Genomic DNA, 26326 nt, shown 5'->3' on the forward strand with positions numbered 1-26326 from the left:
CCTCATTCCTTACTACAAAGCCAGCAATTACATTTTCTAAATACAAATGGACCATGGATGAGATGATAAGCAGCTGTTCTGCCTCAGCTCAAGATAGGTCAGTGTTTTGGGAGCAATCTCCTCTGGGATGGCTCAATACATCAGGACTGCTTTGTATTCCTGCGCACTGGGGAAAAGAGAGTCCTGTTCTAAAGGGTAAGCCAAGCCTCTTGAGGCCCATATTGCTGGGGGGACAGAAAAGACAACAGTGGCTGAGACATGCTGAGATTTGAAACATGGAGCTTTTAGCTACCAGTGGAGGGGAATACTCCACTTAAACTTTGTTTTCTCTGCTTTGCCCAACTTCTCCCAAGTAAATCGTACTTTCTCTCTCAATTTCTGAAAGCCACACAAATTCTCTACTTGCTGATGACATTTTTCTATTTTTAATTGTACTTTATTAAATTAAAAATGTTTCCATTTACAGCAAAATAAAACAAAGTTTCCAGTTATTATATGATTTGGATTCTGTCTCCTCTATAAGTACCTTATTTTCTCCAGTCATTTTCAAGATTTCAGGCTAGGATCACCACAGCCTCTTATATCATTATTTTCCTACCATGAAGTTGTTTATGTGTATTGTTTACCCAACAGACATTTCTCTTTCACTTGGTATATTCATTACTAAATAATTCTGTGAGAAGATACAGGCCACTGATTTTTTGCAATTTGCATCCCCGTACTCTAAGCTATGTTGAAAGCAAAGCTTTTTGGTCCTCTTGCTTTGGAAGTACATTAATATTTCTATGACCTTTACTAGATGGCAGATGAGAAGCATTAGGAATAAAAAAACAAACAAATCAAAAGAAACCAATTTTTTAAAATGTGTATTTCTGAAAGGAGCAAGAGGGAAAAGAATCTAGTCTAAAAAAATATAAACTTTAGCTAGAGTTATGCTAATTGTTCTGCTGTAGCCTATTTTTCCATGCCAAAATGTTTCTTTATGATCAATCCATTCCACATAATGCAAAAATGTATTTGAAGGGGTTCAGTAGCTATGCATGCAAAAATATATAGATAGTATTTAGAGATATTTAGAAAGAAATAGCATAGTTTAAGATGTGTTTATATACTGCATACTTTGAAGCAATCATATTCAAAGCACAGTCACTGTGCTAACAACTACTTCACACAAAATGACTTAAATAATTTAATTTCCAAAGCCTGCTGGTTATAAAGAGAAATTCTGTGAAACAAGATGCAAATGTAGTGACTTTTTGCGTGGTGCAAATGCTCTGCTTTAGAAGACTACACTTTCTGAAGCCTTTAGAAGACTGTAGAAGGAAAACCAACTAAATTCTACCCAGGAAACTATTTCTCTCATGGCAGCATTGTTTTTCAGTGGTTTTACTACACACCGGAAGCCAGCTCTGTTCCTGTTCATCTAGGTGTTGATGCCATAACTCAAAGGAACAGATCCAAAAATGATTTTTAGTGACTTGAAATTTGACTGCTTTATGAACACTGCGTATAGATTAACAACATCTATGATTCAGCAAGGCATTTAAAAGATGGAAAACAGAAGTTGTCCCACAAACTTAAGTATTTGCTCACTGGTTTCCAACTGGAGGCAAAACTGGCATTCTTTAATAGCAATCCTCTTTCATATACTTTATATCATATACTTTCTATCATATGCCACAGTATCAACTAAAAGGACATTTTGGGGGGGGTGTCTGTGTTATTTCTCTTTAGGATGGTGTGGAAGAGTCAGAAAATTTTAAGATAGCAATAACCAGTTTGCCATAACAGGAATCACATGAATCTAGAAGATCAGATTAAACCAAGTGGTGCTATTTATAGGATTGACACGATGGCAAAAATCCCCTTTTGTCTTCACTACCAAGAGCAATGCTATTGCAACCAGTAAAAACAGGGATAGGCCTTATATTGAATGTGTCATATACCTTTTTTTTTTTATTAGTACTTTCGTAAGTTCTTCTCTTTCAATACATGAAATTTTTCCCTTGAGGTTTCAAGGAATAGTCTCTCATAATCTTGGAACTAAAATATAGATTCATTAAAACAAAATTAATTTTAAATGAAATGAGTTGTTGCTTGGACACAAGCATTTCCATTCCATTTGCAATTTAAGCCTTCTTGATCTTTGTTCAAGTTTTCAGAGAAACTGAAAGTAACTAGAAACTGACTTAAAAAAACCTTCTTTCCTCCCCACTGTTTCTTTTTTTCTACATTTCCTCAGCTTGATCTAATAGTATAGAGAAGTATAAATCATCCTTACATTTTTTAACAATTTTATCTAGAGGATTTCTAACACACAGCTTTCACTCATTAGATGCAGAGACTCTAGCTCTCAACTAATCTGTAAAGTCAGAGAAAGCTACGCTGAGTTATCCAGCAGAGAATCTGCTCCATTTTAAAAATATTTCCCATCTCCTTAGATTATTGTGCTTTAATTATGCCATGTATAAAATATTTTTATACATAAAGCAACCAATCTGAACTTACTCAAGCAATGGCATCTGTCTTTGCAGTTAATGTTCTTAGCTCACTGCTGGTTTAAAATGTAATCAGTTTTCACCTACTAGTCTGAATGGAACTGAAGTTTCTGATCAAGATATAGCCTGTAATGCCACATTGCATTGCACAAAGACAATTCCTACATTCGTACCCAAAGTCAGATCACCCTCCATGCACTGTGGGGTAGGAGCTCTGAAAGATTTAATTGCAATTAAATTGCCTTTGTAAAAGATTTGCAAATGTCTTTATGTATGTGGTACATAATTCAATATGACATGATAAGACAAATTTGCAAAAGAGACTATGTATTTATCTAAAATATTCACTGACTTGTATAAATGCATAGCTCCAAAATGGACAAGCACAAAAGGCAAAGGCAGATTGATGCTTTCTGTACCTATACACGAGCTTTAACTTTGCACGTGTACACCCAAGTTCTAATTTAATGCATACAGGGAAACTGATTAGATGAGAGCATCTTTTTTAAAAAATATGGTATCAGTGATTTGTGCACAATGAAAATACAGAAAACTAGAAGTGATACAGTTTCTGCGTTAGGTCAGACATTTCAAGAACTGGAATCTTTCTGCTCCACTTTAGCATAAACAATCTGTTACAGTCTTATTAGGAGAAATGGCACACATTAACTTCAGTGCCTGCTTTGCTTAGCTATCACCTCATATTCCTAGGGGCTTGTTTATCCTCTATGACTGCGATTTGCACAACAATGTCAGGGATTTGGATGCTCAGTTCCCATTATTGTTGCTGAGGATCTAACCCCTTTGTTAAGGATTTAAGTACTTTTTGTGGATTTGTTGTCTTCTGGGTCTGTGGTTTATGTTCCCTGCCTTTCAGTACTTCCAATGAGTCTCCAGTCTGCTCTTGAAAAGGCCTTTTGCCATTGGTGCATTTTAAAATCCTGTGGCTATGGGAAAGCTATTTCTTACAAACATGTTACACACATATGTATCTCAAAAGCCTGGAGAAAGCCTGCACTGGAGAAAAGCAAGCAAGAGAGATAACAGAGCAGGAATATAGATGATTTGGATAATACCAGAGACAAGGACAGACCATGAGAGAAATTTCTGAGCAAGTTGCCAGGCTGTCCAAATTAAACTATTTGGACTATGTTGGCTCCTGGAGCGCAGCAGAACTCTCTGATCTAAAAATTTGCATTTGGTCTTCTCCTCCTCATGGATGTGATATCCTCCTGTTGTCTACACCAACATCAGAAATAAAACAGCGCCAAGACAAAGACTTAAGTCCTGGCCCTCCATCTTCCCTATTTAATGTTTTCAATTTAAACATAAAAGAATTAAAGCATGGATGCAAGCCACACAGTCTCAACTAGCCTCCAGGCCAGAGATCATAACCTGGCTCCTTTTATTCACTACTACACATGGAGCCAGAGATTAAAATCTCTGAGATTAAAATATCACTCTGCGACATTTAACCATCTTTGCAAGGCATGCTTATGAGAGCTGAGGAGAAGGGCTACTGCTCTGTAATGATTTCTTAGTTAATAATACATTTACGTATGTGTGTCCACATGTGTATGTGTATATATATGTATGTATAGACACAAAATATTTATGTAAACAGATGGAACAGCTGCCACTTCATTTTCAACCTTAGTTAATGAGGCAATCCAGTACAGAGAACGAGTTTCAAGCCTTTGACTTATTATTCCTCTTGTTTTTAACATGGTTTTAACTGTCAATGCTAGTAAGTCATAAATATGAGACTAATGTAATAAGAACTACCACAAACACCCCACTTCTATGTTATTTTATTTTTGTTCCCTGCTTAAAGTATTCACACATCTTTGCACATTTCCTTCCTCCTCACTATCAGACACCGAAGCTCCCAGTTATGCAGGTAAAAAGGACTGACACTTTCTAAACTGTAACAGTTAGTCATAAGAATTCTGAAGTCTAACTGGAATCACTGCTTGAGAAAAATGTTCTGGTGATTATATTGAGATGAGCTTCCGTGTTTTGCTATGTATCTGCTGTCACAGAGAAAAAAAGACTTTTAAAATGTGTTCTTCCATTGCTGAACATGCCCTCTTCTTCCCTCTCACCGCTTTCTTCATAAGCAATTATTCCCATTGACCTCAAAGAATATTAACAATTGGCAATATTTAACAATATTGGCAATATTTCACAGTATTAGAATCAGCCCCTTTAAGAACAATGATGGCAAATCTTCCTAAGAGTTTTAAATCTTATTTTGAATCTTACTTTCTGGTTGTATGTAACATGCTGAAAGACAAATCCCTGCAGCAACTGTAAGAGAGGTATGCTCTCTGCCTCTTGCCTATTTTCAGACTTTCAGACACACCAGGTTGCTTCATAACTAAACTGCACTCTATATCTATCTCTGAAGAACTGCCATGAAACACCTCTGCTGTGAAACACCTAAAGAAAAGCAGGGCTGACACAGAACTGACCACAGAATCTTATGTTCACTCACTCCCCAAACATAAAATACTGTCTTTTGACGTAAATCCCTTTTGAAATCTCCAAAGCAACTTGCTGAAAGGGTGCAACCCTTCTCTCAAAAATCAAACTAAATTTAGTGCCATCTTACATGAACTATGGTGAGGCTAATGAATTTCTGTACAACTCATCATGCAAATTAATTTGCGTTTTCTAGGTGGCAGTGGGCAGTTCACTTACTTACTTAAAAATAAACCAAAACAAAACATAAAACATTGCTTCCTATTCAAAAGCTAAACAAAGAATTTGATTGCACTAAAGGACTTCTTTGAAACCTAATTTTCTAACTTCACCTTGGGATTATCTGGAAATAAAAACACAATAAGAATACATCAATAAAGCTCGTCATATAAAAATACTACTCATATTTGAAGATGAAGAAACCATATTTCTTCTGTGCTATATCCTATACAATCCTGTTGATTTCAGAATGCTTAAAACAGGGTATAAAGGATTTTGTCCCACACAATGTGGAAGCTCCATGCAATAGAAACATCGTGCAGAAGTGGTTGCATGCTGCCTGGTCTATCTGGTATTGCTAATACTTTCGACAGGAACATTTATTAGACCATGTTAGCAGTAGACAAGAGATTCCCTCTGATACCCATAATTTTCTTCAGGAGACTGACCATATTTGTAGACATGTCAAATAAAGCAGCTATAAAAACATTCACCACATGCAATCACTTGCTGCTTTCTGAGAAATTATTACAGTCACAGCTTGAGAATGATCAAAGAGAAAAAAAAAAAAAGGGTCACCATTTTAAAAACAGTAAGAATGAGATCACATACTCCATGAAAAGCATGTGGAGGTGAATTGGGGTAGTCTGACCCCAAATTCCAGGAATAAATTCTTGTGTCTTCACCTCTCCCCTACAGTCTAGCTTGACCTGTGTTCACTGAAATCAGCAGGAATTTTTATCATTTATTTCACAAAGGGAAGGAATCAAATGTTAAGCATCCATCTTTTATGGGCATCACTATCTAATGCTGAGGGGAGATTCCCAGCATCCCTAATGGTATTACATAGCAGTTTCATAGAGGGCTATGATCCTCCATCTTAGCTCAGTGAACACTTATCTTAGACCACAAGTAGGTCCAGAGAAAGTAAAATAGGACTGTTACAATTCTGTAGCCGTAGGTATTACCTTGGCTAAATGTACCACTCAGCCCAGAAAAAGGGTGGTAAAACCTGCCCTACATCTGCCTATGAATGTGCTTGCCACGTTTCCTACACACCCTTCTTCAAAACATCAGGGATTAATTCTTGGTTATGGAAAGTATCCATCAGCACAGAATGAGAACCCTGTTCTTGGTATCTACTAAAAAATAAGAAAATTCACTCACTATGAACTACACCTGCAGTAACATCTGTATAAAGTAAAGGGAAGTAATAGATGTGTTTTGCTTTCTCAGACCATAATGGTGCCTGACTTTTTGCTCTTGAAGTTTGGAGTCTGTCAATGATCTTTGCTAAGATGCATTTGTTTTCTTGCCTGTGACATTTACAAGCAAGTAGTCTTGCATCAGGGTGCTCTAAGTTCAGCTTTATTAGACTACAGAGACTCAGGACTCTCTTGCATCTTTTCATCCCTGTCAACAGCAAACTGTGACTACAGGTGACTGCTTATTTTTTAAGTATAGCCACAAGAGAAAAAGAGCAGAGGTGAATGGATGTAGGGCAGCAGAAATGGAAGTCAGTGCATTTTGCACAGTGATGAAACACTTGACAAGGTAAATTCTGTAAAATCCAGACAGCTCCTCAATCCTTTTCTGGATATTTTTCACTGGCAGTGCTGAAAAAGAAGGGTGATATGTTGTGAACAGAATCCTAAGGCAAATTTAACAGTTTAATGGAAGATAAATATCTCAGGAAAACATGGAAACTTGGAATAGGGTCACAGCATCCTAGATTATTATGGATAAAAAGAAATCATAATCATAAAGGAGGGACGGGAAACAAATAGTTCTTAAGATATTCTGCCACTACTGGGAGAAAAGCAAGGTTGGTCCTTTGCCAATGTCAGAACTCTGTGCTAGCAAAGCCGTTCTGAAGTGTCCAGCTCTTTTGAAACCATCAAGAGTTAGACACCTCCATAATACTGGCCCATAGTTTTAACAAGCCTTGTATGGAAGAGCAAGAGAGAATAGAGATTACTAATTCACTTCATGAGGCAGCCATGACAGTGATGCGGGGCTGTGATGATTTCATAGTCACAGGGTCCTGGGCTGCATCAGTGTGGAGGCATGGCATGATTTTGACTCTTACTGCCCTCTAAGTAAACCCACCCATTTTTAACAACTATTTTTGTATAGCAAACATACATTTCATACATCTGCCAGCACCAATTTGGAAACACAATACCATACAGTTTTCTTTGGGGAATTTTAAAGTTTGACATTCATAGGTCTCTTTCAAAACACACACAGATCAATCAATTAGGAAAAAAAAGTGACTTAAACCATGACTTAGCAACCATAGCTAAAGAAAAATTTCTCAGTGTAGAAATAATCCACATTTTCAAATCATGATTTACCTCAGTGTTAAGGTACCTCTCCAGTACATACCTTACAATGTTCCAGAAAAAATCTAAAACCTCAAAAGGACTTCAGATTAGCATGACAATAATGTGATGTGATCCAACCCCAACCGTTCTGTGTTTTTTAAACCAATGGAATGTCACGCTTAACATTTAATTGTCCTTTAACTAAATAAACGCAATTAGGATTTTCCCTGTAATCTTTCTGAACAAGCTGAGAAATATGTCTCATACTTACCCATGCATTCGTGCAATTATTGATGGGGTTGTTGATGGAAGATTAGAATTTGCTGGGTGAGTTGCTGACCAATGAACCCTGCCAGTGTATCCAGGGATATTTGGAGTGCTAAAGGAAAATTGGAGAAAGGCTAAATTAAATGGCTATAGGCTTGAAATATGACTTACAGATCAGTTCTAAAATAGCTAGTGTTTATCAAAGATGGATGGGGTAAAAACTCTTCATAATATGATCCATAGTCCTTAGAATGTATGAACTGGCATAGCTTCTTTAAGATCAGCAAAACAACTTTCTGATGATAACAAATGATAAACAACTAGCTGATGATGTGACCCAAAATCATTATTTAGACATGGCAAAAGTGAATTCTTTAGCAATTTTCCTTTTTTTATTTTCCCTAGTTTAGGTTGAATATCTGTATGATATTCATGATTACAAACAACATTTAATCTCAAAGAAAAAAAGGGGTCACAGGGTTTACAGAGAGCACAGAAAGCAAAGAAATACTCTTTTAAAATGAGATAAAGATTTAGCTCATATTTAGATTCCAGCTTCAAATATGGAATTTAGGTAGCAGGCTTTAGGACAACAGGTATGATTTCTCACAGTCTAAACCACAAATGATTTCCCAAATGATTCTGAGGTTTGCTAAATCTCCCCTAGAATTCATTAAGAGTGTATTTACATGTATATGTAATATTATTAACACAGCTTAGACACATCAACCTATATTCTAGCTCAAGTACACCAGTGGACTGAAACAGTATGTGCCACATCTTGGAAGACTAAAGCCTTTTGTTAATTCCATTGCTAAATTTTAACGTGAAACACAAAATAAAAGAAATGGAGAAAATAATTCTACTTCTCTGTGGAAGTACAACAGAAAATTCTGATAGCAATTGCTGCAAGATGAAGCAGAGATGGACAAAATTAAAGAGAAAAACCACGAAGCTGGTACAAATAAGAATTCAGAGAGATAATCCATGAAGATTAAAGATTAAAACTCTAAACCCCTAATAAAACAGTTTTTTTCAACACAAAGTTTTTCAGAGAGTATCATCAGTACTGTTCTATATTGACAGCTCAAAATAGGACACTGCTGAATAATACATATATCCAGACTGCCCGTATGCATGGAGGAAAGAAGGCATGACAAGCTGTTTCATCCACTGAATCAGCTAAATACTTGGGATTGTAAACTTTACTTCCATTAGTCTTTTGTAGGTCTTTAGACTACATGAATGATAACAGTGCCTCCTTTAAAATATCTCTGAGGTATTTTTTGTTTCCCCTGTACTGGGTAAGAATACACAGTTTCTTTAATTATGAAGTGCATAGAACTATCCGATTTGATACAGCTGATCAGCTACTTCTCTGCAACTAAGTTCAGCACAAGATGCAAAACTGGACATATATGGCAAATGTGGTCTATCAGAAAATTCATTGACTTGTGTACTAGGAAACTTGGATCTGAAATTCTTAACCAAAATAGCAGAGGTAATGACAAAATGCTGTATCTACTTATCACAGTTATAACAAAGGACTGTGGGTGAACTATACTTCCCACAGGAGCATTGGCAATATATGTTGCAGTCCTCGTACCCATAGTTAGCAGAAAGACCATCTAGCTCTTTGTCTTATTTTGGAGTAGCCTTGCACTAACTAACCCATACATTCTTACATTGTTATACTCCCTGGGCCATGCTCCAGTACATGACCCTCCAGAGAAGATGGCTTTGTAGAATGAGTACAAAAGTTCTGCAGCATTTTGGAAGCTGTTTCCTATAGGGAATCACCAACTAGTTGGCTGAGCAAGTAACAAATCTGCTCTCTGTCTTGACAACAGCTGTGCAGGGATAACAAGTAGGCCTGAAAATCTACTACAGCAGTAGAATATATTTTCAGAACTGGCCAAAATGGCTTGCAGACAAATTTGCTTTTTCATGTCAAAGTAGACAAGTTTTAGGTTACATGCGGATTAGGTGACTCTGTAGAAAAATTAATCTGCATATGCAGAGATCACACTGAGGCACACAATGAGGGACACTTCCTTAAAATTGTATGAGCATCACAGAGAAGAGAAGGAGATAACAACAAGCAGCCCCATATTAACTTGCAACATTTTATAAGCCTATTTGGAGTTAACTGACATAATAACTATGCAACTGTGGAGATACTAGAATACATTATGCACTGTGAGGCATCTGGTTGATAAAATCTGATCTTTAAAACCTGTAAAAGTATAAGAAAAGAGAAAGGCATCAGAAATGGCCAAATGTGACCCAAAAATCAAGCCTGAGAGATGGCTCAAGATGAAGACATGTTTTAGACTTGTTAGGAAGGATTGACAGGAATTAGTATATTCATAACATGTGGGAAGGATGTAGCCCTGGAAGAGAGGATAAATAGGCAGAGAGAGGCTAAAAGTACCAGGATAGTAAGAAAGCTTATACTACAGTAAAGCAGTTGCTCTCCTGCAAACCTTAAAAGAAGATGCAAAAATGAGCTGTGGTTATGTATGTGATAAAGCAGAAGAAACTGAGGTTAAAAAAATAACCCTTTGGTTTTTTTTGGTTTTGGATCATGGTGTCTAGGTCTTGTGTGCGTTCTCTGATGATCTGCTAAACCTGATTGCTGCTGTTAAACCAAACAACCAAGTGCCAGGCTATCACTGGGCAACATGCAAAACTCCTCTGTGGTTATGCTGTCGTCATCAAGCTTTCTTTCTGTAACCATGACATCTCTCTTGTTCATGTACTTCCTTGTTATCACACTAGCAGCTCTTAATCCCAACAGTAAGAAACATACAGTGTTGACAGTTGAATCTGTGTAAGATCTGAGATTTTTCAAGTGGAATGTAGTGATTCTGAGTGCCTCTACTTTAGTGTGCTTCTGTTTCATATGCTCACACTGGGATGTCTTAGAAGATTTTTATTTCCTGGTAGTGGTGAGGAAAATAGTGTGGAATCAATTTAGTTGGCAACCCATGATGACATTTAGAGGTATTTGGTATGCCTTAAGGTATCTGACATCACCCCCAGCAGAACAAGACCCACAGGAGATCCACGTTGTCCTGAAGCAGTAGCTGGAAGTGATGGTCTAGGGTGCCTCCAGGTCACTGGATGCCCAGGTTTGCCATGTCAATTCCATGTCAGATCTTTTTATGGGAGCAGAGTCAGGATTCCCCCAAATAATTTATAATTCTTGAAAACCTTGAATCTAGCATTTTAGCTTGAGTGATTGAGGTATCCAAGTTCTTTGTGCAAAAATTCTGTCTAGTGAAAGCAATCTGGTAGATTCTTACCTCGCACTTACAAGCAAAGAGTTCCTAACATCTTACTTTTTCTCAGAAACACTGTTGTATAAATCTCACAGAACTAAATCACCAGATTAAGTCATTAACTAGATCTTTTTTTAGTGAAATTATATAATAGGCCTCTGAGGTCTCACAGTACGTAAGACTCGCAACGGTCTTCCACCTCAAGTTCCCTTCCGGGAAGACTTAACTGTCACGTCATGTTTGTGTCCCTTCATTTACTCCATGATCCTATTTGCTAAGAAGAACAACCTGTGGTAAAAATGCCTTAGAACATGATCCTATGTTAGGAAACTCAGTGCACCCAGCCTCTTGTGCTGGGAAAGAATATACCTGAGAGAACTTGTGAAGTCAAAAAAAGGTGCTCCATGCAGAGCAAAAAATGGAACCGACAGGGTTTTCGAAAGGGCATTCTGGGTTGCATTTCATACTCTTCTCCCTCAGCCATCAAAGCAGGATAGGGAATGGGTATTTACAAATGGATTTGGGGCTTCTGAAAGAATAAAACCATCAAAATAGTAATATCCCAGGAATATTTTGAATCATGTTGAACTGAAGCATTTTGGTTCTACAGTTTCAATCAGTTTTATTCTACTTTCATCCTTTTAATGTGGAACAAGAAAACATAATCTCTGTTCTAACTGCTTTTGTCAAATTTCAAGAGGCAGGTTCCAGTAAGTACCACAGTGAAAATCAGGAGGTTGCTGTGCTATAATACAAAACACACAAAAAAGAAGAGCACGAGTCAGATATAACACTTGATTGATATGAACTGTTGCTGTGCATGCTGGAATGCACTAAGTGTGCTACGCTACTACTGCAGTGTAGCAGTAGTACTACAGTTAGTACTACTACTAGTATTACAGTAGTACTACGGTTAGTTAGTACTGCTAACTTGCTGAGTGTAAGGGAGTTCTAGCAATGCCAAGGAGGTGAGTTATTTACGTGTCAGGCTGAGCATTTACCAGAGCCCTGCCCATGAATGCTACAGAGGAAATCCCCATCACCAGTGTGGGAAGCTTTTTTTCCATTGACCCTTTAAACACCTGCAGAACTAAAATACCACATAAAGCATAACCTTGTTTCGGCAGCTGATTGGGGAAGAGGTCGACAAAGGAAAAAGCTAGTGACTAGGGGTGGAGGAGAGCTATACAAAATTACACTCCTATAAACATATTAAAGAGAACAGCAGATCACTACATAGGGAATCCATATGGTTCAGTAAAACTAGTTTCTCTACGGTTTTCAAAATTATTAGGTTCAAAATGCAATTCTGAATAAGAAAAATTTGTTCAAAGTAGTTGTTAATTACAAGAAAGAATGAATTGTGTCATCACCTATTTTCACCTATTAATAACATGGAACCTTTCAAAAGTGCCCAGAGAATTTAGCAGTTTGCGTCTTCCTGGAAGTCACTGTAGCTGTGCTGTGAAGTTTCCTCCTCTGTGTAATTTGCCCAAAGGAGCTGAAAATATAGTTTCATCTGAATACAGATCATCCTCCTCTTCCTTGACATCCATTTGGGTTGGAGCAGCAGTTACACACAGGGCATCAGATTTTTAAAAGTGCGTAGTGCCTAAAAGCTTCACTGTAGTGTTTGTGGTCAGATTTTAGCAGGAGCTTAACAATGTAAGACAAGATCATGATAAGTTTTAGGAAAGACTTTTGGAGACCTGTTGGTGAAAAAGGACCACATTAGAGATATATTTTCAGAGTTCTCTTTCACAAACTTCCTAAGTTTTTTACTGGCTCTCAAAAAAAAAAAAAAAAAAAAAAATTCTATGTTGCCATTGGCAAAGAAATGATAGAAGATTCCAGGTTTTAGGCACACATTGCGACATAACCAAGGATGAAAGAGAGGAACAAGTTCGTCTTAAATCAAAGTCAGGAATGTATACACGAACCAAGGATATTAAGAATGCCGCATTCCAGGGCTGGAACAGACCTCAAGAGATTATGCAATTGATCCCTTTCCCCCAAGACAGGCTTTAAGGAAAGCCTGGAAAAGAAACAGAGTAACTGAATTACCACCCAGGATCTTCGGTCAAGTGTGAAGATGAAGAGTCTGACCTGAGAAAAACAACTCCACAGCGTCCTTAGGGAAATTCCTATTGATCATCCTCGACTGCCACCAGACCACATAGCTTTGATTAATAAGTTCAGATTCATAAATTTAACACTTCTAGATGAATCACAACACTTATGACACGGCTTTTTACATGTGGTGGAGGTTCCCACAGCTATTCCATGTCTGAACCACAGAGGAAAAACTGAATAAAATATTACTTAGATTCCTAGCTCTTCACTGGCGTCTCATCCTAAATGCCAAGAACTATGGCCATCATTTGTGCTAACTATTTATTTTGCTAATTATTATTTTTTAAACCCAAGTTTTAGCAAAGCACCATTTCAATAGCTTAAAGCTCAGAGTTTGGTAAAAAAAAAAGGCACAGGCTAGGGCTCAGGATACATGAAGTTTAATTCCTAGCTGTACTACAGATTCCCAATGCGATTTGGCAAATCACTTAATTACACTGCACCTGGATTCCCATCTGTAAAACTTCCAAACTGCATGGCAAGGACTTCAGAGTATTATCTACAATGTCAAGTATACGCACAACAGCTTTTCACAACACTAATCTTATACTAGAGGCTTTTAGGTTCAGTTGTAGCATAAGTGCTGCCTTTTATCTTTTTTCTAATTCCTTAAGAAAAAAAGAAGAAAAACAGAAGATGGTTTCCTGTTCTGCCAAAAGGAAGAGAGGGTGGGCGCAAGGGTAACATACAAAACATGCCCAAGTTCACCACTCTTCCTGTTTGTCTCTGCAAAATTACATGACAGATGACTGTTAGCTAGTTTCAGCTTTGCTAATAATTTGAATGCCAACCACTTTCTTGCATGGTCCAGGGAAGAATAGTGTCTCGCTCCAGTTATGCCCGAGTGATAATGCTGTTGCACAAGTGCTAGAGGCAGGAAGTGCAACTTCTAGTCCATGAAAGAGTGAAAGTGACTATCTACAAAGAGATTTTTACATCTTACAGACTTACAAAACATATTTATGCTTCTAAATCCAAAGCATGTATCTAATTTCTCAAGGATTTTAGTAGGAGTCTAATAGCATTAACACCTTTACACATCTTTCCAGAACTACTGGCAAACACACAAAACAAAAATTCTAGAGATCATTATTGTGTTCTTTCTGAATTCTTCCTTTCTTCTGCTTAAAATCATAGCAATCCTGATGTCTGACTCTCACAAACAGAATAAATATGGAAAATGTGATAGATTTTTTCAGATGGAATTGAGTTTTTCACAGCTTTGAGATGTCAGAATCTTTTAGGTCTCAGAGATCTTGGTCTCCTGGTTGTCACAAATCAAGGAAACCCATAGCCATGCTCACTAAAAAAAAAAAAAGAAAATGAAAACGACATGGAGAATAGTAGAGAAGGTAACACAGAACCTGTTGCTCAAACTTATAAATGAACCATGATACCATACACCGCAAATAGCTCCAGACAAGATGTCTGTCTGTTTGCAACACAGTGTACACCTCAGCTTCTGTTCTTCAAAGCTCTACAGCAATAGCAGTATGACGTGGCAGAACTAAGAGCTAACAGCTCTGCTAACTTCCCTACAACTCAAAAATCTCTGTTCAGCACTATACTGTATGCTATGTGTGCTGTATTTTTAAAGCATATTTCCCACTAAACAGTTTATACTATTTTATGTTCTAATTCAAGCAGAAGCTAAAAGTTAGATGAAAGATGTGAGAAATGAGATGACTTGTGCAAGAGGTGAGATAAAACCATCAGAAGGGTGCATTATGTATGTAAAAACTTGGTAATAACAGGTTTGATGCAGTAATATAGGTCAAATTTGAGCATTTTACAATTTTTTTTACACCTTACTTTGCCTGTGAACCTACTGCTGTAATGAGCAAGGCTGTGTGAAGAATGATGTGCTGTTCCCCACACGTGTGTGACAGCATGTGATGCGTTACAAAGGCTATTCTCCCTGAAAATGATGTAAGAAACAGAAACAAACAGACCTAAGATAGAGCTTAGAAATTCCAGCTACTTCCAAGGCAGCTCCCAGCAACTAGGAATGTTTAGCATATACTCTGCCTTATGTGAGTAAGGACCAGAATTATGCCTTTTCTTCAGAACAGAGTGGGCAATATTTTTACAGCTCCTCTCCCTCTGTTTTGCCCAGTGAAGTATCCTCTCTGTAGCTGCCTCACAAATGTGGACTGTGCAAGACCACCAAAAGGACAGAAAGGAAAGGCCTGTGCAAAGAGAAAATCTAAGTATGTAAAAAGAACAGTCTCTTTCCTCTTTTCTTTGATAATTTTTAGTTCCTACCATTAAGTCGTTACTTTTACCATTTTATTTTCTCAGAAGTTTGCAAATAAATGCTTAATTACCAGCTCAAGCTACTAAAGACAACTTTCGGAAAAGCTTAAAGCAAAAACCTTTGAATCTCAAAATTTGTGATCTATCTAAAAATAAAGTGATCCTAATGGTATTCAGGGAGCTTTTGCAAACTCAAAGGCCATCTAGTGACTAAAGTTAGAAATCACACATTTTTAATACGGCAATATTCAAGTCACACTACCAATCAAAAAACGGCATATGCACTTCTACTCAGCGGACTTGTTCATTAATAATAAAGATCAAGAAGCATTTAAAGTATGAAAGTATGGCATAGTTTGAAAATAAACATAGTTTTTTTGGAATTAAGGACTCTCTTCAGAATGGCATCAGCAGAAATTCCTGTTGCATGCTAAGCTCTGAACTTTTCCTTCCATGTCTTCCCCACCTGAGCCTTGAATGTAACACAAATCTATTTTCCGCCACTGGGCATTTACAGGAATGCCTGTGTTAAGTAGTCTCAGCATTATTAGGAATCACAAGTCAGGTGTTTGGGGGTATGATCTAGCAGATGTGCTCGGTCCAGCTTCACATGCAACCTTTCTCAATTCAGAAAAATGTAAAGGTGCCTGCCAAGTTCTTAAAACTTGGTTGTGCAATATTTTAGCAAGGTTAACAACAAGAAGGAGAAGATGCTCTGACATCCATCCCAGATTAGGTCAGAGGCTGCTGATCGTGAAGAGTTCATTATACCATGACAGTATATTGCACTGGTGTTTACCACAGGCAGCTTTTACCTCCCAGGGTGGGCACACTAAGGGTAGCTTTTGGACTGACAGTCAATTATTGTCAATCCACTATGACCATCCTCTACTAGATGGATGGCAGAGCAACATTTGGGCCACAGAGCAACTCCTGAACACAAAAAAGAAACCCTAATCAACATTTCTGGTTGAAAAGTGTGATGCACAGGGAAATTAGGAGCATAGTTTCCCTGAAACTATAACACTAATGTGACACAATAAAGAATCAGGCTATAATGTTCTATGGCAAACTCATACTTGGTCAAAACAGGTTGCATTTAAGCTTACTGTAACAGAAGTGGATGGATAAAATCTGTTATACCATCATCTCATCACCTAGACATCTCTCTGCTCATTTTGTGACAGCTTCCTTTGTATATCTGGGTTGAATGGCCACTTAGATTTACACATTCCTACATGGTAGACAGTTCCCACTGTAGGCCATTTACTATTGATTCAGCTATTAAAAGGGACTGTTCAAGTTCAACCTTGAATCTGAAAGGTCACTGTGATTCCTGTGTTAACAGAATTCATTCAAGTTATTAAAAAGAATAAGAAGCATTCCCTCCAATTTTTTTTGTTCTTTTGGCCCAAGACCAAGTAACTATTTTTCCCCCTTTCCCAAGTAACAAGAATTCAAGAGGCAATATCAAAACCATGCTAATAAGGAAAGATACTCTTCAGTGCTTGTAAAGGGAGGCTTTGACGTTTGCACATGACTAAGTGGTATTAAGGCTACATTGGCATTGGCAATGTCTTCAAAATTTCCCACACCAACACAGCCACTGTTTGGACAGAAAGGAAATCAAATATATGTACATTATTCATTAGACAGCTGGTGGAGGCAGCTGAACCATATACTGCATGCTCCAAAGTTCTAGTTATTTATTAAAACGGTCCACAAGAAAAAAACATGGAGATGAACTGCCCTGTGTGCTTGGCATGTCCCAAGATGAAAACAATCATCTGCTCAACTTGCAGCACGTAACAAATGACAGCTCTAGAACATATGTGCATAGAGGAGGCTTGGGAAGGATAGAAATAAGACAGAAATGTGTAATCTCTTGTTATTTTGGCTATGCCCATGGTATGATATTCTTGCAAAGAGGACATAATGGATACTAATTTCTAATTTCTAGTTTACAGGTAACAGGCTGGAGTCATCTGCAGGTAGAGGAGACTCAGCACACACTCTCCCTTGGCACAAGAAAACATCCTAAGATTAGATAACATAGTCCAGCTACAACTATTGCTTCAGAAAATCAAAGGTGGATTGCTTGGGCTTAATCAAAATGTAGAAAGTAGAAACAACCCAAGGACATTGTACTTACGTATACAAAGGGATATGACAGATTCAAGGCCTTCAGCTTACACTGTTAAAGACAAAATATATCAATCACCTTTTTTTTCACTAGACAGAATATTCTGATAGAATATTTATGAGGTCCCAAAAGAGAGGTGGTGACAAGTCAAAGTTTTGCTCTTGGAATGATGCAATGCTCATTTGAATTGAGTAAAAGACCATGGTAAATGATTAGGTTGGCATATATGCTAAATGACCCGGTTCAGCAGGCAGAATCTTGTCTTTTACTCTCCATCCTCAGATACTGGGACTTCAGTCAATTTCCTAGGTTAGTATAATCAAGCCGTCTTTGAAAATGACCTGCTTCTCTACTTGTAACACTAGTTTCATTCATTTCTTGAGAATATAGGAAAACTTAACATCAGGTCTAACTTTCTCTCTTGGTCTGTCCCTGTAAGCTGCTCTCACTGTCCACATTTGTATTTCTTGGAAAGAGCAACATTCAAGAAACCGTAATGATAGAGTCTTTTATCTCCCTTTCACCCTGCAGAGATACCTGACTCTCCCATTGTATGCCCGATTGTGCCCCAGAGCACACCTGTCCATTGAGTTTGCCCGAGCAAACTTGATAGCTCATGGCCTGGAAAGGAGGCTCAAGTTCTAGTTTTCCTGTCTTTCTTTGACCAACCTTCCCTTCCTCATCTCTAATTGGCTCTTATCTGAGCCCTTCTGAACCTCCTGTCACTCTTTACTGGGCTCATTTAAAATGCTCCACTCTGAGACAGAATAAGTGAAATATAGAGTGAAGTAAAGACACCAATGCACAGGTGATTGCTTTATATTCTACAGACAGCAGATAAAACCTTGAGTTTGTACATGTGTATGATTACCATGGTATTTTCCTAAATGACATGTCTTAATAAAAATATCAGATGTATGGAATCTCTACATTCACTTCACAAATTTCTCTGTTCTGCTTTTTACATTTAACTCCCTCACAGGAGAAGCATGTTAGAGTGTACTTTTCAAATAGTTATTGATTGAATATCTTAACTTCTCCAGTTATAGAACGCTGCTGAATTTAGTTTATTGAAATAATTAACTCTACACAGACTTTATAAAGGAAGTGTTCAGAGGATCCTGAAATTCACCAGAAAAAAAGAAACTTAGAAATCAACAGGTCTCTGTGGAGAGGTAAAAGATCTTGTTTGAAATTTGTCCCAGAAGCCTCCAACAACCTACAATCATAATTAGATGCTTTTTGTAAGTCAACATTACTTAATAAATTTGGCTTCATAGATTTTCATGCAGCAATCGGAACCAATTGCAGGACTAAATTTGAGTTTGGTAAAAATAATAATCATTACAGTTAATAATCACAAGTAAACTAACTTAATGTGAGATTTGTTATGGTACAGCACCATTCCCAGCAACCAACTTTTCACCAGTATCCTTGTCCTCTCTTTTGGTACTATGTACACACATCTTCGGTACCAATTTACAGGGGAGGAAGAGGAAAAAAATATGAAATCATTTGAGGCAATTGCTGGAGTGTGCTATGACCTTAAATGCTCACTTGGGACTGTTTTTATTTGAAAACATTGCTATGGGTTTATGTGTATGATCTATACAAAATTGAGGCTAAATTTCATTAGTAAAACCTAAAACCAGTTGGCAAGAAATTGTTCACTGACTTGGGTTATTTGGGGTTCAGGATTGTATTTCTGTTCTGGGAAACAGGATCAGCCAACACTTCCACTTTGATTCTGGAGGCTGGATTTTGGAAGGTAACATTATCCCAGGGAACTTTTTCATCAACTCTTGATGAACAATAAATAAGAAGATGAAAAAGTTCCCATATAATCGTTATTGACTGACATTGGTAGCTAGATAATAAGGAATTACGTGACAAAGAAGGATGTAAAAAGTAGAAAATGTGTGTATTTCTAGTTTAAGGGGAAATTAAAAGCCTGGAATTATATGATGCTTGTTGAGGAACAAGTAGTTATGGTACAGTTTCACAGGCTTATCTTCTTTAAAACTGTCTCACTAACTAGAAGAAGTAGTTTGTCTGCCAATAAGCTTACAGTGATGATGGAATTTATTTTGTCTAAATTTGAATAATCAGTTAAGTGAGACAAGACATAAATAGAGATCAGATACCAGTCATATTATGCCTGTGTCAGGCGTTGAGGACAGATGTACAGAATACCCTTTTGGAAACCTCAGTTTCTCTTCATTGCCTATAGAGGAAGTGGAGACGAAAGGCACAGACTGGATGCAAGCTTTTAGGTAACTAATATTCATAAGATGAAGCCTATGCGAAATGCTGTTAAAACACCAGAAGTTCTGAGTGATACAAAAATTGTTTGTAGTCTTGTATGTCCTGCTGCCTAAAGGTGCATAGTAGCAAAAAGATGAAAAAAATGAAGCAAAGCACAAGCAAAACCTGTTTTTAAATGAAACTCACTTTTAGTATTTGACTTGTAGAAATAGTCCCTTGCTTTTTCTTCGCTCCATCTTTTAGAAAGGTCACCTGATTCCTCAGCAATCTCACTGCACCTCACTGTCATTCAAAAACTGTGCATTGTTTTTGACCTTTTATATTTTAAAATTAGTAGGAGTATTGATTTCAGTGGGCCCAGCAAGAGACAATAATGCCAAATGAAAGGTTTACAGATAACTGTTGCAGATTCTTTTGGTTAGTTCTTTGGTTAATTATTTTACTTTTCTTTATACATGGAAAAAAAAAATAACCCATTACTTCCTCTTTCCCTTTTATTACTTTGAAAGAAAGGGCTACAAATCATCCCCTGAAAACTAATTATAAAAAAGCATAAACCTCATCAGTTTGTATTGGAAAGACACGTAAGACACGTACAACAAAAGAAGCAAAAGAGAAAGAACAAAGTTTTGGAAAAAAAACCCAAAGCATCACTCTGGTATTGGACAAGTGAAAAAACAAACGCATGGTGAAATACATAACTGTAGGGATGATAAATAATCACATCCTTAGCGAAACCACGGTTGTTTTATTCAATGGCACTCAGCCATTCTGACCTTGTTATGCACTATTTCCAGATGACCTACTAGCTTATTAGGTAGTGTGGTATTACACAATTAATTGTGCTATGGGTAATTATTTAATAGCACAGATATTCTCAAGCCTACTCTAGGCTGGTTTTCATTCTTAGTTATTGTTTATATGCTATAATAGTTATAAGTGTCCTTGAATTGTTAATTTGATGTTTTCCAAGTTGCACATTTTTTGCCCTTTGCTTTGCATGTTGTCGCCTCTGACTAACTTTTCTTTTTTCTTTTTCTGCAGGCAAGCAAAAGGTTTTATCCCACTAAGTATCTGTGTTACAAACTGGGTCTGCACCAGCATTGCATACAGTCATCTTCTATCACTATTTAAAGGTACAAGAGGCTGGAATCCTACCTTGATATGCCTCACACTCAATGTGTTGCTTAATCCTGGATTACTCCTGGACGATTACTTCTCCAAAGTACTGATTACTCTGGATAAAATGCTTCTTGCTTCAGGAGAGGAAGCACTGAGAAAGGAATTCTTCCTATATGAAGGCCATTGGGTGATTAGTATAACGCAATCACAATTATTTCAACTAGTTCTGCATAAAATTCTTCAACAGAGCCTCTTAAAGTAACAATGGAATAAAGATAAGACCTTCACATGGATGAATATTTGATTTGAAGATCAGAGAAAGAGGGAAAGGGATAAATGATCAATTTTCCAGGCAGATGGAGATCACTGGTAGAGAGACCTGGAGGTGACCCATCTGGGCTTAGGACTTTGTCACTTAACATATTCATAAATTACCTGGAAATAGAGGGTTGAAAGCTGAGTAATGGGTTCAAAAAGCAAATGCACATGTTCATGAAGGCAAATCTATGAATCAATGACTACTAATTATAAACACACCAGCTCCTGGTCATGAATCCCTGGTCAACAAATCATCACACGATATGAAAATATGCAGGGGAACTATGATGACATTCTTTGTTAATCATCCACAGTATTGGATGGAACACTCGACTAGTTGGGCTTTGGGACAAATCCAAATATGGCCACTCTGCTAGCAGCATGAGTTAATTGCTTATTTCTTTTAGAAAGGGGTTACTATCAAGTCTAGAGGTAAACTCTATAGTGTTTCCCATTTCCCAATTTTTGAAGAAAACTGTCTCTACAGATGTGTCAGCTTCCAGCAGGGGCAAGAAGTCACCTCTGCTCCTCATCAGACTTGACTTACCAAATACGCTGGTTCCTTCTGCAATCCCCATGCCCATCTCTGTGTTAAGCCATACAAAATAGAATAACAATTACAAACTGGATATGAGGGCTTCGTCACCAGGTTTCCAGGTACAAATATACCTGCACAGTCAAATTCTGAGGTCCTCCTAAACACTGCAAAGGAACTTGAGACGACAGAGAAAAGGTAACAAAATTCTGTTGTTATATGAGTGAGAAAAGGGGACTATACAGGCAAACACTGTCGATTTCCTAAAGACCTTGTTTTCTAGCACTGAGCACCTTTACTACACCGAGCAAGAATACATGAAGAGAAGCACTTTAGCTGTCTCCCTTTTCTGGCAGGGTCTGATTCTCCAGTCTTAGAACCACCTTTTTTATCAGCTTCTCTACTTTTTTTTGTTATTACAGAATCTCACTCTTCAATAAACTTGCTCTGCTCAATAGGTGCAAAAGACTGCTGGGGAAGTTCAAAGTAACACTGTTGACTGCCCAAGCCATAGCACTACATCTTCTCACAACAGAGGACCTCCTGTATACTGCAGATGTTTTTAATACCTCTGCTCATCCATCTCAGAGGCTGCTTCTGTCTCTGCTTTTTATTTTTTTATCTTTTCCATTCCTCCCTGACACAGTGGAGAAAGTGACTGTAGAATTTGCTTGCAAAATGCCAGACTGATCTCTCTTTCAGCACAACTTCCCCAAACTTAGCTGTGGAATGTGTAGAGACTGATGTCTAGAAATATTAGCAACTTTCATCACATCACATGCTTGGGGGTTGGTAGTTGGGCTCTGAATCATATAGCTGAAATCTGGAATTTGTTTATGCAGTCTCATTAAAAATAGTAGCTTAAAACTCAACTATGTTTTATATCTATATTTACACATTTGCAGTTAATACCTCAACATCGCAGGAAAACTTGTAAGTGAATACTAGGTTTGGAAGAACATTTGCACTGCTTTCTTTAAGAAATTTATGCTGGACTATATGTTTCAAGGTTTGTCCCTGAGTTAAGTTTGACTTTTCCTGACAGCTTCAGTGGAGCCAGTATTTCACTCCAATAGCAAACTTTACCCAACAAAAAATCACCAGAAAGCCACCAAACAGTTTCTATCTGGTTTGTGGAACTACTCTCCATTTCAGACCACTTTCTTAACTGTAACTCGGGCTACTGACTTGATGACATTCTGTTTCAAATATTGTCTGTGTTCATTTCAGGTGTGTCTCTGCCGGAACATCTATATCTCTGCCTGCTTTTCTCTACGTTGGAAAAATTAATGGTCAGATAGAATTGCATATCTCAGCTCTTCTTTCCTCTTCACTTTTCCACAGCTTTGAAGAAAAAAAAAAAAGCTGATCAGTTCTGCCTGATGTCTGAGGTCTAATTTCATATGTACATGGAGAACATAGTAACTGAGAAATAAGAGTAAAAATAATATGGAATGAGCAAGAAGGGAAAAAAAGGAAAATTATAAAGTTAATTTTTTTATCCCTTGTGGTTTCTTGGGCTCTTTTGGGTTGTGTTATATGACTGCAGTAAGCTTAAAGTGATTTAAAATGCAAAGTTCAAAGACAGAAACAAGGAACCGAAACCACTGCCTGAATTTATAGCATGTAGACCCTTTATGGCGACAATAACGAGGACAAAGTATACCTAACTGTGAAGTGAGTGTTAGCTCTATAGTGAAATGGAACAAGGAGCTTATTTACATTTCTTGACCATCTTCTAAGAAATGGCTTCCCTCATCTATAAGTATGTTGCCTGAGTTCCCACAAAATTTTGTTCTAGCTGTAATGAGCTATGAAAATTGCTGGAGTTGGCTTAATCTGAGCAAGGACCTACTAAAGACACATCATCCCTATTGGAGGGGTGAATGGATTGAACTTAAGTAAAGAATTACTGGTTTTCTCTTCAAAGCTGGCAAAGCCATATCTGTTCTCAGGACCTCTCACAACAGCATGCACATCTCTAACAGACTTAGGTACTGGTGACGATCCATCTGGTGAGCTGGTTCAGCTGACAAGGTGGACTTCTTAAAGGCACTTACATGCCTGCCCTTTAGCTCCAAGGGAAGCCACGGTCATTCTCCTCTGTTGTCCTTATGTGGCAGTAAACTTAAAAGAGTCTGCTTGCTCCTGTTTGTCCAGGTTCCCGAAGTCCTAGCCAACAAACCACAGTAAAACGAGAGGTCATCCTCCAGAACATCAGTGCATAGAAACCATGAAGAGCAAGGCAGTGGTTTAAGTAGTGAATTCTCTCCTGAAAAGAGATTTATCAAGTATGGTACAAAAGAATAAAGCCATTGAGTGAGCAGAGAGATTTTGGTTACTTTTCTTTTTGGTAACAATGGAAACCACCTCACAATGAAATATCTCCTGGTGTGAAACATGGTTCTTGCATACCACAGTAATCTAATCCTTCAAGGAGACGCACATAGCAACCTGAAATGGCACTACAAATTACTTATTCATGTAGTAGAAAAAAAATTAAGAAGTTTTCAGTCTTACTAAGAATATTATAGTGTTTTTATTTAAGTATTTTAAAATAAGCTCTTCTGTTGGTATCTAGATCACAAACATGAATAAAATTGAAACACAGATTTAACAGGAACAAAATTTAACAAATACAACTGCAAATAAATGCAAATCTGGAAAATTTACAATTGTTATTTGGAATAAGTAAATCACACAGACATCAGAGTTTTCCATGCAGCTTAATTACCTCCAGAGTTTTTCCATTCGTTCTATCAGGTTGGCAAACCCATTGCCAAATCTATCGCAGCTCAGAATATGCAGCACTCATCTCCTAATCCTAAACTCGATGGTATTCATTTAGCAATCTAAACAAAAGCAGCCTGATTTATAGAGGTCCTCTCTGCATGAATTCAGTGCCATCTGCAAAGGCCTGGCACTTCAGAAAAATCAAACTATGTTTATTTGGGCAGCTCAATTCACACACAGGCCTTTGTTTTGTGGCCTTGTCAGGAAAAATTAGGGCAGAGAGTCTGATCATTCTGTCTTTTATGTTACTCTCACACAGGTGTAACTTCCCTGAATTCCTAACTTGCTCTAGATTAACAGGAAATCAGATATGGGCCTAACATTTATTACAATACAGGTTTATAGTAATAAAAAGCTGTGCTCCATAATGCAGAATCATGGTGTGGGGTTTTTTGGAGAAGTTTGCTGATGGAGCAGGAAAACCCCCCCAACAACTTCCTCCTTTATTAAGACAGCTTTCTTATATAGGTCACAAGAAATAAAATGGGTAAAAAGTGACAGCTGAGAAGATTGTATATGCAGTACTAGTACTATAAGGCTAAGCCAACACTATGAAAACTCAGAACTCTGCCTGACACATCTTGTGTCTACTCCCTATCACACTCACACACTAAAGTTAGTGAAGATACTTCCAAAATTTGACTTCTGCAAGTAACAAGCCTTTAAAATGCCATACTGGTGTCTATACTTATTGACACTCAGTTATCTCCATATCAAATATAATCAGCTTTACATTAGAATAACATCCAGTGTTGCAGACTGACCTTTTCCCCCACTGTTTACCTTCTCCTGGAAAGCTTTAAAGATGGCAGGAAAGGTGAAGACACGGGACCGAGGTAAGGCACAGGATGGAAGACATTGCAAGGATGGCTCATGTTTTTTTGCATTCATTTTGCAGAGTGAAATACGATTAAAGCTTTATCTTGGATTTTGTTGGCAGGGATTCTGTCCAGGTTATCCTGGGAAGTAAATTTGCCCTGTAAGGCTGAATCATTTCTACCATCAGTTTTCAAGTGTTTTAAAGAGGTCCATGGGTGAGCTGGTTATGTGTCTAAGCTAGTCCTCTTTACTAGATGTCTACCTTTGCTTCAAAGCAGCCTTTTTGTTTCTTTGATGTAAACAGCTATTCCTTTCTCTGGCACAGTAAAAACATACCAAATATTCCATGCAATGAAATTTTCCTGCCAGACTTCATCTGCTTCCCAGATAACTCATCCCCTCTCCTGCCCATTCTTTCAAGAAATCCTTTCTCTACCCAAAGCAAATTAATCTGATGCCACGGAAACATGCGAATGTCCTGGGATTCCAACACTTTCTTAACTGCCTTTGTGTGGCAGCACAATGAAGACTGCGAAGGGCAGCTGTCATGCTCACTTTTTTTACTAGATCAGCCTAGTTCTTTGGTTTTGCAATGCGAACTTCCTTGCTCCCTCCTCGTTTTGGGAACACCGCACTGACCGTGAGGCCGGCTCCCCATACCTCTGGCCGGCCCCAGGCGCAGCCCGCACCGCCACATGCCCGGCCGTGCCAACAGGAGCTGCCCCTGCCGAGCGAGTGCGGAAGTGCTGGTGCCTTAATGAGTTGGGGTTAATTATGTATAAGCCGGCGGCCGGGCCATTAAGGGCGGTGCTGCCGCGGCGGCAGATGTTTCCCGGGGGTTTGCGGATGTGAAAGCCTCCCCC

At 37.9% G+C, this 26326-nt stretch overlaps 1 protein-coding gene across 1 annotated transcript; it reads right to left on the reverse strand.

Annotated features, from left to right (window-relative positions):
- Nucleotides 1-4432: 4432 nt before the first annotated feature.
- On the reverse strand, nt 4433-25535 carry SPATA48 (spermatogenesis associated 48). Its single transcript, XM_030477955.1, is given in 15 exon segments — nt 4433-4482; nt 4485-4528; nt 7800-7907; nt 16967-17074; nt 17621-17662; nt 18553-18560; nt 18771-18830; nt 19287-19321; nt 19324-19353; nt 19356-19384; nt 19386-19412; nt 20059-20158; nt 23714-23821; nt 23824-23926; nt 25428-25535. Coding segments are annotated over 15 exon segments (960 nt in total).
- Between the last annotated feature and the right edge of the window lie 791 nt (nt 25536-26326).

The sequence above is a fragment of the Strigops habroptila genome, chromosome 1 (assembly GCF_004027225.2).
Source record: "Strigops habroptila isolate Jane chromosome 1, bStrHab1.2.pri, whole genome shotgun sequence".
Lineage (NCBI taxonomy): Eukaryota > Metazoa > Chordata > Aves > Psittaciformes > Psittacidae > Strigops > Strigops habroptila.